At 40.3% G+C, this 16,462-nt stretch overlaps 1 protein-coding gene across 1 annotated transcript in view; it reads left to right on the top strand.

The window, feature by feature from the left end:
* Positions 1–16,462, top strand: part of GALNTL6 (polypeptide N-acetylgalactosaminyltransferase like 6) — a 432,734-nt gene that overhangs the window by 406,946 nt on the left and 9,326 nt on the right. Inside the window, exons 10-11 of the mRNA XM_066185979.1 lie at positions 3,432–3,653; positions 10,692–10,808. Of these exons, the coding sequence (XP_066042076.1) occupies positions 3,432–3,653; positions 10,692–10,808 (339 nt within the window). The remainder of the gene's footprint in view (positions 1–3,431; positions 3,654–10,691; positions 10,809–16,462) is intronic.

Genomic DNA, 16,462 nt, shown 5'->3' with positions numbered 1-16,462 from the left:
TAGGCTCTTTAAGTTCTTTGACATGTAAGTTCTGTGGCAGTATACACACACAGAGTAAAATCATATCAAAGTCAAACTGCTTCAAGCTGGTTTACAGCTAGACTCTGTCAAGATTGGGTAGCTATTCAAAACCGTTCTCACCTGTGGGGCCTACCTGACATGCTCAGATCGTATCTAGCCTCACCTAAGGGTCAGGCAAGGAGGAAGTGAGCATTCTCCTTCCTCCATCCACTATGTCAGACATCCATGCAGATTATGGGAATGGCAACTCTGGAAGACTTGTACAGGACTTGAAATCACATCCTTACCTTGCAGTAAGTCATTTGATTGGTAGGCCTGAAGTGCTCAGAGATGAGGGCTCTCATTTTGGTTGTGCTCCTCAGATGGGATGAGTAGAAGCCCAGCAGCTACCTGCCATAATTTGCAAAGAGTTATGATCCTAAGAGGTCCTCTGCAATTTACCATGCTGCTAGACAGCCACAGAATGGGGATTTTCAGCTTACAAGTTCACCCATCTCATCTTGGACAGCCTATATTTTTGCTCCAGGAGCATGCCTGGATTAGTGCATTCTAAGTAAGAATGTAAATGATGTTTGCCTTTTCTGTGCAAGGTTGCACCAAACCAGCTTTCAGTACAGTGGCTCCTCCTGACTGTGTTCAAGTATTCAGAGTTTTACTACTTGTCTGGGCACATTTATGTTAAAAGGAAGTATGGTGATTTCTGAGCTTCTATAGTGGTAATAAAGATAAGAAATGCCAACCCAGGCTAACTGAGGTCAACAAACCTCTTTAAAACTAAATTGTTTAGATGCCAAGTGCTTGCCTCAGAAACAGCATCTCACTACTCCAGAACACAGTGTTACTTTTGGTCATGTTCATAAGTAGTCTGGCGATTTAGAGCTAGCAAATCAAGAGTTTGTATTTTTAAAAACAAACCTATTGAAATTCAGAGGGCTGCCTCATAAAGGTTTGGTTTATGACATAAATGTGTAAACATAGTAAGGATAATACACAAATTCATTACAGGTGATTTTTAGCGTATGATGGAAAGAATGGTCTTGCAAGAACAAGGAAACAAAGTTTTAAATAGATTTGTCCAAAGTGATAACGGGGAGAATGGTGGGAAGAACTGACTCTCTTTTTTAATACAATGTTTGGTGGGTTTACACACAAACACACATGAAACCCAAACAGTTATAAAGGTGTTATTGGAAAACAAAAAGTTTTTGACTGGTGAATTAGAATTTTGAGTTAGTGACCAGGTATAATATCAAGATTTTTGTTGGACTCATGTTTTGTCAGTAACAATCATCTAAAGCAGAATGCAGTCCTTTTAGTGCAGCCAAGTAACTAAAGAAAAAAACGTCCATCAGAGACTACTCTTAATATTGGTGGGGTGGTGCAATATTTAACTTGAATTTTTCTTTCCCAAGAGTTTGTTTTATTTTACTGTACTTTTACTGTATGGCTCTTTTTATAGTATGGTTTTTATATATGAAAATAGCCTATCAGATGAAGTGATTGCAAAAAACTATATTATAGAACAGTCCTAAACTGCGTTTGCATTGTAGCAAATGAGGTGTATAGCATTGCAGTGGAAGATATGCTAGAAATCACACATATTTTCATTATTTTGGCTTTTTGTTTAATGTTCCTAATCTTTTTTTCTTTTTTTTTTCCCTCATGTACAAAATCTCATCACGTAGTATTTTTACTTGCCAGAAAATTTCTGTGTTACAGGTTTTCTACCAGAAAGGTGAGATTGTCATTTAGATGATGTTCTTGATTTTTTTCTGGTTTTCTTCATCCTACCCAGTTCCTATTCTTGAATTTTAATTTCTGGTAAAGTTATTTAGGTCTTCATGAAATTACAACACAAGTCAAACTTACGTGGGGCACAAGCCATTTTTGCATAATGATATGAGTGTTGTGAATTCTTACACTGCTTTAATGTTACTTGCTTTATCCCTGCAGGTTTAACATATTTGCTTCACAGAGAGAAAGCACATAGAAACTTATCTTGCAGCGTCAGCTAAAAGTACTTCCTTTGTTCTGTGTCTTGCTGTCTTTGTATTCAGATAAGCCTTATTAGTTTAGGGACATTTAGTTTGCATGGATTAATAAAATTCAGGAAAAGAATTTTCCAGTGAATCTTGAAGGCAAGTCAGAGTATGTATCCAGCTTACTTAGATGCAGAGAATGTTCTGAAAAGAAACATTACCTTATGTTGATGATAATCAGATGTATGTTGTCCTCCAGGTTATTACAGAGTAAATCTCAGCATTTTGCAGTTAGTGTTCTAGAAAAAGAATATTATAAAACTTGATTATCTTGTTTTTACAAACAAAGCAATAAGAACATCCTAGTGTCTCAGTGTTATCCAGAGATGTTACTCTGTTGGTGGGATAAAAGGTTATTGGGCAGCTGTGGCAATACAGAATAGACCAAGCCCATACTCCACTACAACATCTGCATATAAATTTGTGTGGATTGAGTTGTAGGAGGAATTTTAAAAACAAGCAAAAAAAAAAAAAAGAAAAAGAAAAAAAATGCCCCCGTCTTGGTGGTAAATAACAATAAAATTTTTCTCTTCAGTCTAACCAGAATTTTTCTTTGCAATGATATTTGTTTTATTGTATAATTTGAGGCAGCTAATTTAATTAATTATAATTTGAATAAATTCTTATGCAGCAAAATGGTAATTCTATTTCCTATAAAATGCCAACCAAAATGAACTTTGTGGAACACGCCCAGAACTGGGTTTCATGGAACCATAATAGTCCTAGATATGTTGATAGGATGAGTGAGTGCAGAAAGCCACAGGTTGTTGTGACTCTTGTCCAAGGAGGTCTTTTTCTTCAGATCAACTCCCCTTCAGGGCTGATTGCCCTCAAACATTCACTTGTAAGACCTGACCCTAAAATTTAGGTAGGAATTGCTTGGTGACTAAGCAGTATCATGACAGATTGAAATTCAGATGCCTTTCAAATGCAAATTGAAATACATTAGAAAGAAGGATTTTAACCATTCTTCCACATTATCGGGTCTGAAATATCAGGGAAAAAACAGGGACTAGCTGAAAGGAAATTTCTGTTCAACATCTATCATTAATCAAAAACCCATATGAATAATATGCATAGAGAATGTAAAAGAAAATAAGATGCTCAACAGACAGAAGACTTTCTCTCACAGAGCCAGCAGGAAAGCAGGGTACTTAATACTCTGTAGTGTTTGCTCCACACTGTAATGAAGATAACATATGGTTACTGGAACTTTTCCAGTTTTAAGACTGAGAAATGAGACCAGCTAAGCTTAAAAATTGTGTGGAATGCTGATTTCTTGGGTTTTTTTGTTTAAAATTTTCCCTGTTATGAATAGCATTCACTCAAAACATGAAGAAATTAATGTTTACTCTTTTTTGTGCCACACAGAACCTGAAGCGAGTGGCCGAGACGTGGATGGACGAGTTTGCAGAGTACATTTACCAGCGACGGCCTGAGTACAGACATCTCTCAACTGGTGACATCTCTGCCCAGAAGGAGCTGCGCAGACACCTTAAGTGTAAAGATTTCAAGTGGTTCATGGCTGCAGTGGCTTGGGATGTCCCCAAATATTATCCTCCTGTGGAGCCTCCACCTGCTGCCTGGGGGGAGGTGAGGAATAGATCAAATTTAAATGAATCTAACATTTTAGACTGTGGGAAATTGAAACTATTAAATCAGAGTAAACCTGATGGTAAGTAGTGTTATTAAGGAAGTTCACAGTGGTTGAAACAATCCCTGAACTATGCATTAAAACGAGAATCATGTCTTGGAACTATCACTGTTGCTTTTGGAACTCATTACAGCTTTGTGTGTGCAGGGCATATGATATAAGAACAATGAGGACAAAAATGAGGGAAAAAGTATGTAGCGCTCATTACTGCATGTCACAGAAGATTTTAGATTCAGAGAATCACCTTAGTAAAGATGAAGTCACTGCTTGGGTTTTTTTGCATATCTACTGGTATACCTCCTCCTGTCCTTACAAGGACAGTTGTGTGCAGATGGAGTTAGGTTTGCTCACATGTGAAATGTGATAAGCAAGGTCTGGATACTTTCCTTTTAAAATGACTGATTTTGCTCAGCTGTTCTCTACATTCTGTAGGTGCTGTCATCACTGAGTACCAGTAGCAGACAAATACAATTTCTCCATTGATGGATGAAGGGAGGGAGAGCCCACAAAAAAGAAGCCAATATCTGAGTATCACTCCAGAGCAGGGGCGGAGGAAACAGCCAGCTGCAAATCTCCACCCATGATCTAAGATGTTCTGCATTCAGACCTCTCTGAAGAGCAGAGATGTAGCAAACTTTGCTTTGACAGTTTGTTTTGTGCAGAAGAAATGAGAACACAAGGAGTGCCAGGAGAGGAAATTACTTTCTTAGCTGCACTGAAAAATTGCTGTGGCCTTTGCCCCCAAGAACTACAGCAGCTTTACTCCCTGGATAGGTCGCATGCAGAGGGCCTTTTCCTCACAGTTGATTAAGATATATAGAGAAGGCTTCACTCTTCCAGTGCATCGTGCTACTTTTTAAAAACCCATAGGAATATCTGTACTGTGAGCTCTAGCCTTCTCTGATTTTTTGGGGAGATATTCTTGGGGCTGTCAGAAAATTAACTTTCATATTTGATGAAGTTGAAACTTTGATTAAAACATTTGGTAAGGTCAGACACAAGTCTGCGTATTCCCAGTGGTCAAGACTGGACCATAAACTTCTAAACATACCTCTGCTATTCTCCAGAATTTCTTTTTAGAAAGGCAAATGACCTCATAGTGAGATTTTTAAAATAACTGTCTTTGGCACTAGCAATCCTTAATTCTTCCTTATAAGCTATCAGTTAAAGATGTTCAAAAAACCTCCAATTTATATGTGTCTTACTGTTTGCTCCTTCTTGGTGGTAATGAATTCCTTTGTTAAAATTTCTTCTTTTTGGTCCTGCTGCCCACGCTTTATGAGATTAATGTGTACTGAGAGGTAAGGAATTTATCAGTAGAAGTCAGGCTGGATCAGATTGCTGTGACTGCTACTGTGATCTTCCTTCACCATCTTTCACATGTATGCATGGGTGTCCTTGGAGGACTGGAAACAGGAGATTTGTAATTTGTCTGGCCAGCTGGACAATCCTTAACTCAATCAAGAGGGTCTAAGAGGAGGAGCTTGTGATTCAGGTATTCATTCTTTTTACAGCAATATTAATATAATCTCTGCATAAACCCAAGTATTTTTAACAGTAAATCAAAATCATATCCATGGTGTGAAATCTGTGCCTTAAAAGCATTTACTAAGTTCTTAGGAAGGATATGAAGACCAAAGATTTTCTTTTTTATTTAAAACATACTTTCTCTAAAATAACAGGAAGAGAACTTTCAGCCCTACTTCACTTGTTTTTCCTGAGACTGTCACATTCCTGTGCAGTTTTAATTAATTTGTTGCACCTTGAAAAACCTTGAAGGTCAATGGCTGTGAGAAGCTGAAAGAGGGAAGCAGACTGTAGTGTTACTGCTTTGTAAGAAACACGCAGCTCTAGAAACCTTGCCCATTATACGCACCAAAATCTCTGCCAACAGTGACTGTCATTTAGTGCCCTCTCTACTTCCATTTGGAAATACTTTACATCTGTTTGCCTATGCCAGTCTGAGAAAGAGTAAACAATGAAGTACGCAGGCAAGTTTGGCTCTAGTATTTTGATATCTAGCTAGTAAAAGCATGTGGTGTGAAAGCAGGTGTCTCATAAGCAGCCTCTGCTCAGCTCCTCTTTTTTTGCATACAGATTTATTTAAAATCTGACTCTTACATTTCTTGAAACAATCTATTTATGATAGAAAAGAAGGACATTTGGAAAACAAAAAGCAATCTTTTTTACTACACTTGTCATGGCCTTATCTCTTATGTGTGTTTGTGCCTTTTGTCCTTGTAGCTGGCAGGGTGTACATACCCTTGATAATCTGTTCTGCCTTGTAACATCTGAAATATGTGCAGCAGGGCAATGTAACAGCAAATCCAGACAGATAAAGGTTAGTGAGACTGTCTGTTCTGTGTTTGAGTGAGGTAACTGTACTCTTTTCCACTGTGGAAAAAAGTTTTCAATTAGGTTTTGTCTTACTCTTTTGAATGTACTGGTAAGTCTGGTACCAGTTGAAAACAGTAATACCCATCCCATGCTCTTTCTAAGACAGAATAGTTTATTTGTAATATGTATTTGAAGTCCAACTGCCTAAAACAATAGGTGTAAACTGGACACGAAGTGTTTTCTAAGGAAGTACTCATCTTCCTAAGAAGAATCTACAAGCAGTGATCCAGCATGAATATATTGTGCAGATATCACAGCTTCCAGTATCTTTGAACACACATTTTACAGTAAATCAATCATATAATATCAGACATTGTCATTTATTTTAGATTTCATGAGTTCTATAGTCAAGGTGGTGCAAAGAAGTTGTTTTACTCAGTCAAAAAGGAATTATTTAATCTTGGTTTCCCTTGCTGTTACATGAACTTCAGTAATTTAATGAGGAAGTGTCTCAGTCACTGCAGCAGTCCTAAGCTGTAGAACCTGAGTGTGCTCCTTTCTCAGCCCCAAACTCATGGATTTTATAGAACTGTTTTACAGCACTGACATGAAAATGTCGCACATAAAGTCAAGTGGCACATTTGAAAAAAGATGAAAGCCTAAGAACTCACTAACTTCTCTTTCGGTTATTTTCCTTTTTTTCAAATGTGTCATTCTTATACCCTTAATGAGTCAATCTGAGCCTAGCAAAAGTCACATATCAGTTGTACAAAAGTGATATAACCCCACCCTGCACAGACTGAGTGCTGCACAGCTGGACTGTTCAAATTCTTTTATCAGGATCAATGTCACACTGAATAAGAGTCCCGTGTTTCTTCAGTGAGGTTTTTGGCAGTGCTTGACTTCTTTACCTTTGACTTTTTCTTTTTCATAGCTTACACAAAGGATAAATACTTCTAAAATTACTGTGTGTCAGTTGACAGGAGAAGTGGCTCACTTTTCCTCATTTGATCCAGAGACATTGATGGCCCTTAGGGTTATCTGAGAATGTAAGCAGTGCACTAAAACTGGCTCTAAGTGCTGCTCAAACAACAACAACAAAAAAAGTAACGTAAATGAATATTGTTAATGTATTCTAAGAGTTAAAGCCATTTTCATATTTAAGGCATTAAATCAGATTTAGGGAGAGTATTATATAAGTTGATAGCACAAAGTGCTTCTGTTGTTGCTGTATCCCTAAGGATTGTCCTAACACCATCTCCGCAGTCACTGTTCACAGATGACCGTATTGAACATATAGTTGTCTTTAGATCACTACATTTGCCTCTTTTCTTTGTTTGGCACAGTTCCATGTCATGATGAGCGTGCAGGGCAGCTCCCAGAACCCCTGGGAGTTTGGCTCTCCCCCTCCAGTTCACCCCTCCCTGAAGGCTGAAGTGTACCTGGGTGACAGCCTGGCTCCAGTGCAGGCAGGGCAAGGCTGCAGGAGCCAGGACATCAGCTGCTACCTCAACAGCAAGTCTTGCACCAACTCATTTGCCTGGAAAAAGTTGTTGAGTTTTGGAATTATCAAAGAATATTGGTCAGTATAACTGCTGGGCTCTAGGAAGCTGTATTCTCTATGCTTCCACACCTCATCTGCTCTCTGTAAGGACTACAGTGCCCACAGTGAGTTAGGATGGCATTTCAAGAATTAAGTATGTTTAATGACTTAGAGAGCACCCTGTGCTTTTGTCCGAATATGTTTAATTCTGAAACAGTCTTTAATATCACCACTTACCATCCTTGTCAGTCCATACAACAAAGTCCTTGGAAGCATGATTTTCCTGTTCGCTTATCTGCATGTACAAATGATGGGATTTAAGGCTGAACAAAAAAGTTTTGTATGTAGCAACTCAATGCCCTACCTGCACGGCTGATAAAATCTGTCTCCTGTCCATCCCTAGTCTTACAATTGCACAAATAGGAATTTTGGGAACATGATAGGATCACTAGCTATTTGTTTTCTAGTTGTAACTCACAACCTCAAAAATCCTAAATCCATTGTGCTGTATGACTGGAGCCAAGGCAGTTCAAAAGCATATTGGTGTATAAATGAGGGGGAAAAAAAAAAAAAAAAGCACTGTGCTTCTGCTTTCCTTCCTTTGTCCATGGAAGCATCTTGGATTTGCAGGCTGTGTGGTGTTGATGTTTGGCAGAATGTTCCCCATGGCTCTGGCTCTGGCATGATGGCTGAGTTCAGTTTATAGCAACTGCCAAGGCCACACAGAAGCGCCGCAGAACAAAAGCACAGACTTGACTGAAATGCCTTATTACAAAAAGAAAACTAAAAACAAATCATGACCCCTCTGCAGCTGAAAGGATGAGTCAAAAAAAGGACAAGCTAACATGTAAGCTGCAAAAAATCCAGAGGAAAAACTAACTCAAGTAAAACCTTTGAGGAGCAGAGGGAAGAGGGGAGGAAATAAAGAATGTGAGACAGATTCCATCAGTGAAGCAACTAAATGTAGCTTCAGCTCGAGCCTTTTCCAGAAATGGACTGAACACATTTACTGCACAGTCCAAATGACAGAGACTGGGATGGAGCAGTGCCATTGAGACAAAATTATGAAAGCCTTTTAATGCAATAAGCATTAATTGGATGTGGAGTGTATTCACTGTCATTTTACAATTCTGAATCACATAAATATACCCAATTATTAATGGCAATTGTTAGCAGTTCCATTTTAATTAACTTGCATGCTGTAAGAACTGAACTGATGTATCATTTAATTTTCTATTAGACCAGAAATCTTTATCTGTACAATGGAAATTTAAGTGCATTGAGAAATGATTGAAAATTCTCCAAAAGAATTATACTTGGAGAAGGTATTTCACATGAAACTTTAAAAATATGACAATAAATTCTATTCCCCTTATTATTCTTTCCTGCCTCTTTTGCTGGGTGATATAAAAATGAAGGTTGTTGAGAACTAACTACCTTTCATCTTTTTTACTGTGGGGCTGCCCAGTGCTGGATTTCTGTATCTGGTTGTGTGTATGAACAGCTAGTATTTTACCTCATCTTTAGAAACTTTTATTGTATTGAAAAAAGAAAAAATATCCTAGGACTGGGCTGGTCCAATTTTTTTTTAAAATGCTTCTCTGAGTTCTGGTGAAGGATCAAAGGTTCTGGAGGCAGTTGTTCAAACTGATGCTCCCCCATCTTTTGCCCAGTCTGCAATTTTCTAAGCTAAACAAATGCACCTCCTGAAAACTTTCCTGAGAGTGAGTTTTTACATTTTCTCACTACCTGTTGCTTTCCCGTCTGTGTAAATCTTTCTTGATCATGGTAAACAGACTCGATCCCACTCCTCCAGAATCAGAAAAAGAGCAGAGTAGCTCTGGCATGTGTCTCGCATGCACTAGGATTTCCCTTCCTCACAAGGTTCTGTGCAATGCTGAGAAGTTTTCCATCCTTAGGATGTGTGTGAGGTATGCAGTAGCAATGTGCACATTTGTCTGGCATATTATGGCAACAGCAGTGACTTCTAAAATTTTTTTTTCATGAAAAAGCACAAATGACTACTCAATTGTATCTCCATTCAGCATCTAGCTTTCTTTTAAAAAAGGATCAAAGTAGCATCCAGAATGTCAAAATACGCACCTGCTTTCTCTACATTAGACATTTGGAATTTGTGTGTGTTTCCATGCACTTTGATTACTCAGTTTCTGTTTATCTCATTGAAAGGCTAAGGTTTTTTTTAAGAAATCCTTTTCATTATGGAGGTGTCTAAAGGATTTTTAACTAGTCCAGCTAAGGTACTCAAGGACAAATGTGCATGGATTTGCAACACCAAGTGAAGATTTTGCTCTTTTTGCTGGCAGTGGGTAAATCTACTTTTCAACCCAATGTTTCAAAGAAAATCTACGTGTCAGCAGTAGTACATGACTGGTTTGATTGGTAGTCACAGATTAGTTATTACTCAGTTGCTTCAGCCTCAAGAACAAGATTTGCCTTTTAAGAACAGGTTACACTGCAATGTTTGCAGCAGGCATGCAGGAGGAACCTCCATAGGTAAGCATAGATTTCAGTACAAATTTGTTAAGTACTTTTTAAAAGCCTAAGTTTCAGTGCAGATTTGTTAAGTACTTTTTAATTTTATGCACTTCAGGGAGTAATGTGTGACCTTATCTACAATGGTTTTATTGTGTCAAAGTAAGAGCATGGATTGGAGCAGGGCATGCCTGAATTTTTAATGCATACTGACTGCTCCCATGCCTGGGAAAGACTCATGCAGAAATCAGTTGCTTCTAATACTGTTGATCTCTCTTGCTCTCATAGGATGGAAGAAGCAGTCAGACAAGCTTTGAACTTCTTAGACTTCTTTTCTCTTAGGGTTTGTTTGGTTGTTTTGTTTTTGGTGAAGATATTTCATAAGACCTACCTTTCACTGTTAAGCAGAATATTTCAAACTTTGCTGCTTCTGAAGCTGCTCCTAAAAAGAGTAGTTCATTCCAGGACATGGCTCTCTAGCCTGTAAAAAGTAATTCTTACCAGTTTTATGTAACTGATGGTCAATCTCAAGTCCTTCAGAGCTAAACTCCTAACCTGGGCTCAATTCTGCTGCCCAGTTTAATGTTGCTGCTTGGTTTTGCAGATTCGAAACGTGGCAGCCAACCTGTGTGTGGACAGCAAACACGGAGCCACGGGGACTGAGCTGAGGCTGGACATCTGTGTGAAGGATGGCTCAGAACGAACATGGTCACATGAACAGGTATTTTAATGGTGGAAAGAGAAAATCAGGGTCATGTTGTTGCTTCCCTTTCCCAGTTTTTAAACATTTTCTGAGGGCTTCTTTTTTTCTTAAGGTAAAAAAGAGTGTAGAAATAACTTTTGGATTTTTACTGACCTTAATGGCTTTTACAAAGTACTCTTTAACATAACCTCAGAAATTCCAACAGCCACCTGGGCTGTCTTCATTTCCAAAAGGAATTGTAATGCCCAGAGAGCTTTTTGAGGCCCCATTCTCCCCCACTGTGTCATGAAAACATGTTGATTTTGGTTGAGTTACCTGAAAAATATTTCAACTATAGTACCAGGCCTTCTACAGCTCCAGTCATTGTCTGTTTTTATGCTTTTATCTCAATAAGCAGTTGTTTTTTAAACAAAAATGAGGCATAAGTGAGATAAATGGGTAAAAGCAAGCAAAAAAAGTATTTCAAAAGACCAGGAATTACAACGACTCAAAAAAAGCTTTTATTTAAGTTGGTTAGGTAGAAAACTGTTAGTTCGTTGGAGTATGGAGGAAAAGAGCTCCAATTTTTACTCACTGTGAGTGCCATAAGAAAGGGATCAAGACTTACAGGCTGTGGGTCTTGCCAGTGTGAGCAAGGAGAATCCGGATGAAAAGTACAACCTAACCATTTATTAGCAAATTTAGTGAGCGAGTCTTTCACAGGAAAAGGTTCCAGACTGGTAAAAGATTCCTAATGCTGAGGAGAAAAATTGGCCTGGCAGTCACACATGACACTGTAAAAACTTAAAACCTCAAGAGAGAGGAGTTCTGAGGGTTATTTGAAGGGCTGAAGTAAAAAAAAAAGCGTTCTCTGAGGATACTGAGAAATGCAGGAGGAGAGCTGCAAGTGCGTGAAACCGAGAAGCTGAAGGATTATCTCAATTTAGGTAAGTGCCAACGTGGCAAAAAAGGAAGCTGCTGAAAGACTTCTTTGGATAGCTACCAAAGATACTGCATAGGAATAAGGTGCCAAGACTAGATAAATAACATTCTATTTTGTTTCTGAAAGACATACATTCAAGGAGTTAATTGAAGGAAGTTGTATGGTCCAGACTAGACCTATCACAGTGTTCTCTGGCTTTAAAATCTGCAAAGCTCCAAACTCTCCTCAGGAAGGGAGTGGGGAATGCTGAGCCTGCCAGATGTGGAGAAAAGAGTAAAAGAAGTTGGATGAAAAGGTGAGAGAAGAAAAAAATGTTGGCAGAGAAAAGGGAGACTGGAAATAGCCTTTGAAAGAGTAAAAGCTGGAACAAAGGGGAAATGACAGGAAGGGAAAAGGATGTTAGGGAGGAATCCATGTTTCAGCGTACTCCGGGGTGCTGCAGCGTTGGGATCAGACTGGCTCTAAAGGTCTTACTCTGTGCTAAGGACACAAAGTGACTTCATTAGAATCAGCAGGTGAAGCTAGCACGACGGGAGTTCAAACAGCCAGCTCCTCAGAACCCAGAAGCAGAGCTGGGAAGCCTCAAGCACTTCGGTGCTCGACGTGTGCCCCCGGGACGGCACGCACGAATGGTCTCCGCCGGGCTGGTGGGGAGCGGCGCACACTCCCGCATTGCCGGCGTGCGTGGCAAACTTCCCGGGAGCGCCTCATCCCTGCGGCGGTGCGGCAGGCGGGCGGCAGGGGGCAGCGCGGCCCAGCGGAACGGGCCCGCCGCCGCACCGGCCGCCCTCGGGGCAGCGCCCCTCGGGGCCGGCGGCCAGCGCGGCCTTAGACCCCTCAGGGCCGGCCCTGCGCTACCGTTACCCTCGTCTGCGGGGCGTCAAACCCCAGGCCAGCCTTACGGAGCTCCTCTGCTTTCTTTATAGCTCACATAATTTGTCACCGCCATGAGTTCTCCGTACAACAGTAGAAATTGGCAGTATTAATGAAAGTATCAAGTATTTTATTATCGTATTTTAAATAGCGTGGATTGATGCTGAGCTGGATTTGTAACTTCTGGTATAAATTTACAGGGTTCGGTGGCAAGCTATAGTAGCTTAATGTGACCAGTGTGACAGGCATCCGTGCCAGACAGAGATGATCCTTCGTGCCACTTGATTCATGTCATGTTACCGGGGCAGGAATTAAAACCCGACAGTTTCAGCCACCGTGCCAGCGGCACAGCCCTTTAGCAGGCCCCGGGAGAGGAAGACAACCTCCCACCTCCAGGCTGGGCAAGCCCCCCTGGGCAAGCAGCAGCCAAAAGGTTTGTGGGGCGCTTGCAGACTTTGTGGTAAACAGGAGATAGGTGACAAGTGAGGATGTGTCACTGTGGTTTCTGGAGACTTCCCCAAAATTAAGACCCAGAGGCAAAGAAAAGGGACGGGAGGATATGTCATGGCACTGCATTCTTCCATCTCTGCTCAAAGCTAGCTTTTGGCTTCAGGGGAACCTGAGGCTCTGATGGACCGATAACCAATAGCAAAGGAAAATGACAGGGATCACTGTCTCTTACCAAGTTCCCCAGCCTTGCCAGGGAATGGCTGGACAGACTTCTCTAATATGGCTCAGCAAGTGCCCAGCTCTTTCTTCTCTACTTGGAGGTACAGTTCAAGCCAGAGCCCAGCTCTGAAATGTGGCATTTCATCTTTGGATGGGGGTACATGTTGTCCTCTCAAGTGTAATGGCACAGTCAAAGCACAGCACCAGCTGACGGACCCCAGCCAGACAGTGAATAATTGAGCGACGTTGCCAGGCTGGAAAGTATTAATGGCATCAAAAGGTCCTTTGTCCTATAGACAGTCCCAGGCCAATGGCTCTATCAGGCAATCATTCTTCAGGCCCTGTGCCAATTATAAATGAAGCTGGAAAGCTGTATTTCCCAGTTACTGCATGACAGGGCTCGGCTACATGAAAAGGCAAAGGCTGAGGGCTGAGGGTTTGCTTGATTGCAAATGCAGGGGATGGGGCTGTGTTTTATAGACTCTGGTGTGAGAGAAGGTGAAGAAGGAGAATGAGCATCCACTGAGCCAGGACAGAGGGTTTCTTGGGTCCAGCAGGAAACAATGAACAGCAACCCCATGCGTTGCAGGTGAAGAATCAGCCTGCTGTTCATTAATAATGTGTCTGGGAATTTCATGCAGCCTTGTTTCAAATCAGCCAGCAGTCAGAAATGAATGAAGTACAAAATGGGTACAAAAAGGCTCAGCCATTTCTTGTAAAATCTGACATAGTTTGTTCCTAACAAAGGAACAACAAAATCCAAAGTGACAAGTGGTGGCAAAGCAGAATATTATATACTCTGGGCTCCAGCTAATAACATGTAGCATTGTTGGACATTAGCAGTGGAGAGATAGTATTTATATTGGCCAGCTTCAGTGTTAACTAGAGGAAAATTGCTTTTTAAAAGAGGAAAGCTTAAAATTATGAGATTGGAAAGACTGCACACTTTCATGTTGTGTCTGTAATTGAAATGATCTTAATGCTAATTGGGTATATAGAGAAGTTTAACCATTTTTTTCTGATTTTTTTTCTCTTCTCTCTCTTAGTCCTAAAATTGAGCTCCTGTTCCTAACAAGGTTGGTTTTATAATAATATCACTAGGGAGAAGACATACCTGTTGATTTAAAAATAAAACTGTTTTAAAAAAACTGGATGATGAAGAAGGAGGAAAAAGAATCTAAGCTAGTCTAAACATTGAGATCTACTATTACACAGATCCTGGTTTTCAGTGGAAGGGAATAAAACCCCCCCTACTGTTATTATATCTTGACCTGCAAACAGGACACAGCCCTGGCAGTCTTCAGAAACCAGAGGAGTGGAAAGAGCAAAGGGATAGTCTGGATCAGTATGATCTGATTTAAAGGCTGTCTTGAGCTCTTTCAGGTGTACTGATGCATTCAATGGGGTAGTAGTCCTCAGGCCAAGGTCCAGAGAGCAGCAAGAATTGGTCCCTCGACTCACCACTCATGCACAGAATGAGAAATATGGCGAGCCACCCACTGGGAAAGATGAGGATGGTCCTGAAATAGGATCACTCTCTGCAGTAGTAGCAATGAGAGTGAGAATATCACAGAAGCACTGTTCCACACCATTCCTCTAGTTGTTTGTTATTCATCACTTTGAACTCTAAGTTTATTACATGTCTGTGGAAAGGTAAAGGATAAGATGAAGAAAATGGCTTTTGCTGGCTTTTCATTAAAGGAAAATTATCTCAGGCTTCCCTTTTCCTGAAGAAACAGCAGCGTAGTTTTTTTCTGTACCAAATCTTACTTCAGTGTTTGCTTGTGAAATGGTAAGTTATTGTAGGGAGTCCATGATGATGCTTCAAAGAAGCATGAATGAAAGTGGGAAAAGATTTAACCTTTTGAAAAGCAGAAATTGCTTTGAAAATGAGGTTAAAGCTGCCCACCACATTTTACTGCAGATAAATGCACTCTGGGAGATGGAAGAAATAAGCAGGACACAGAGACAGATTAAGAAAACACTCTCTAGAAAACCTATAATGCAGATGTAAATAGGCAGTAACAGCAGCTAATAGAGAGAACAAGGGCTTACAATAAGACACGGAAAAAAAAAAAAGGGTATGTATTCAGATATATGTTTGTATTTAGGGCCTGCATGCCAAGAGAGACAGTAACACCTTTCAAATGTGGTATTCAGAGCATTGAAGATGCAGTATTTTTAAGAGATGTTTCTTTTAGGAAGACCATGGAAAGAAGATAACTATAGCAATGAAAAGGTTAAAACCTGGGAACCACTACAGAATTGTTCAGGATCAGACCCACATGATATTTATTAAACCTCAATTTATAGCTGGTTCTATCAGGGAATGTACACACTGGAGGAGCAGGGTGCAAGATATAGGCCAAAAGGAAGCTGACATGAGATGTTGGAGACAGTCTGAACTCACTATAGGGAGCTGAACTCAGTATGGGGAGCTACTTCTCTGGATAACGAGCCTGTGTGCAGTTCCATATGAACCATCTCAGCTGAACATTTTCGGCTAGCAAAGTTTGCTCATTTAAAAAGAGCTTCACTTTCTCAGTGTTACGTTTCTTTTTTTTTTTTTTTCCTATGGCAAATCAAAAGTCATGCAGAAAGCCGAAGAATAGCGCTCACTCAAAAAAAGAAAAAGGAAAAAAAAAAAAAAAAAAAAGAACCTCACAGCTCTTGACAGTGCTTCTAGGTAGTAATTTACAGCCTGCAACCTTTTTTTCTGCAAGGATCAGTCCATGGAAAGGAAAATGCACTCCACATCTTTAAATTTGATGCTGTCAGACCTGTCACCTTCATCTGATGATTGAAAGACTGCAGTGTCACAGCATCACTTCAGACAGCTGGTGTCTAATTGAGAAGGATTCCTCTATTAACTGTGACCCTCCGTGACTCCTCTCAGGCAGTGAGGAAAAGGGCTTTGACAAGCTGCCTGTAGCTCACAGGTTTCACAGTAGAAAGATGAAGATCATTTAGCATGTGTTGTTTGGAGAAAAAAGACAGTTGAGAGAGGCTATGATAACAGTGTCCCCTATAAACAGAAGGAAACTGCTCATTAAACATAGGAACGGGGCTGTGATGGGAAAATCTCTCTGGGCAGCTTGTTCAGACCCAAATGAGAGCTAAAGGAACATCACTGGCAGCAGCTGACTCCTAGGTAGCTGAAATCCTAGTGCATACAGGTGCTGTTTTAACTGGGGTAACTAAAGGCTTT

This window comes from Chamaea fasciata, unplaced genomic scaffold (assembly GCF_029207755.1).
Source record: "Chamaea fasciata isolate MVZ Bird 193981 ecotype frontalis unplaced genomic scaffold, bChaFas1.0.hap1 SCAF_6, whole genome shotgun sequence".
Lineage (NCBI taxonomy): Eukaryota > Metazoa > Chordata > Aves > Passeriformes > Sylviidae > Chamaea > Chamaea fasciata.
The sequence above is the reverse complement of the archived record's forward strand: the minus strand, read 5'-3'. Positions and strand labels throughout refer to the sequence as shown.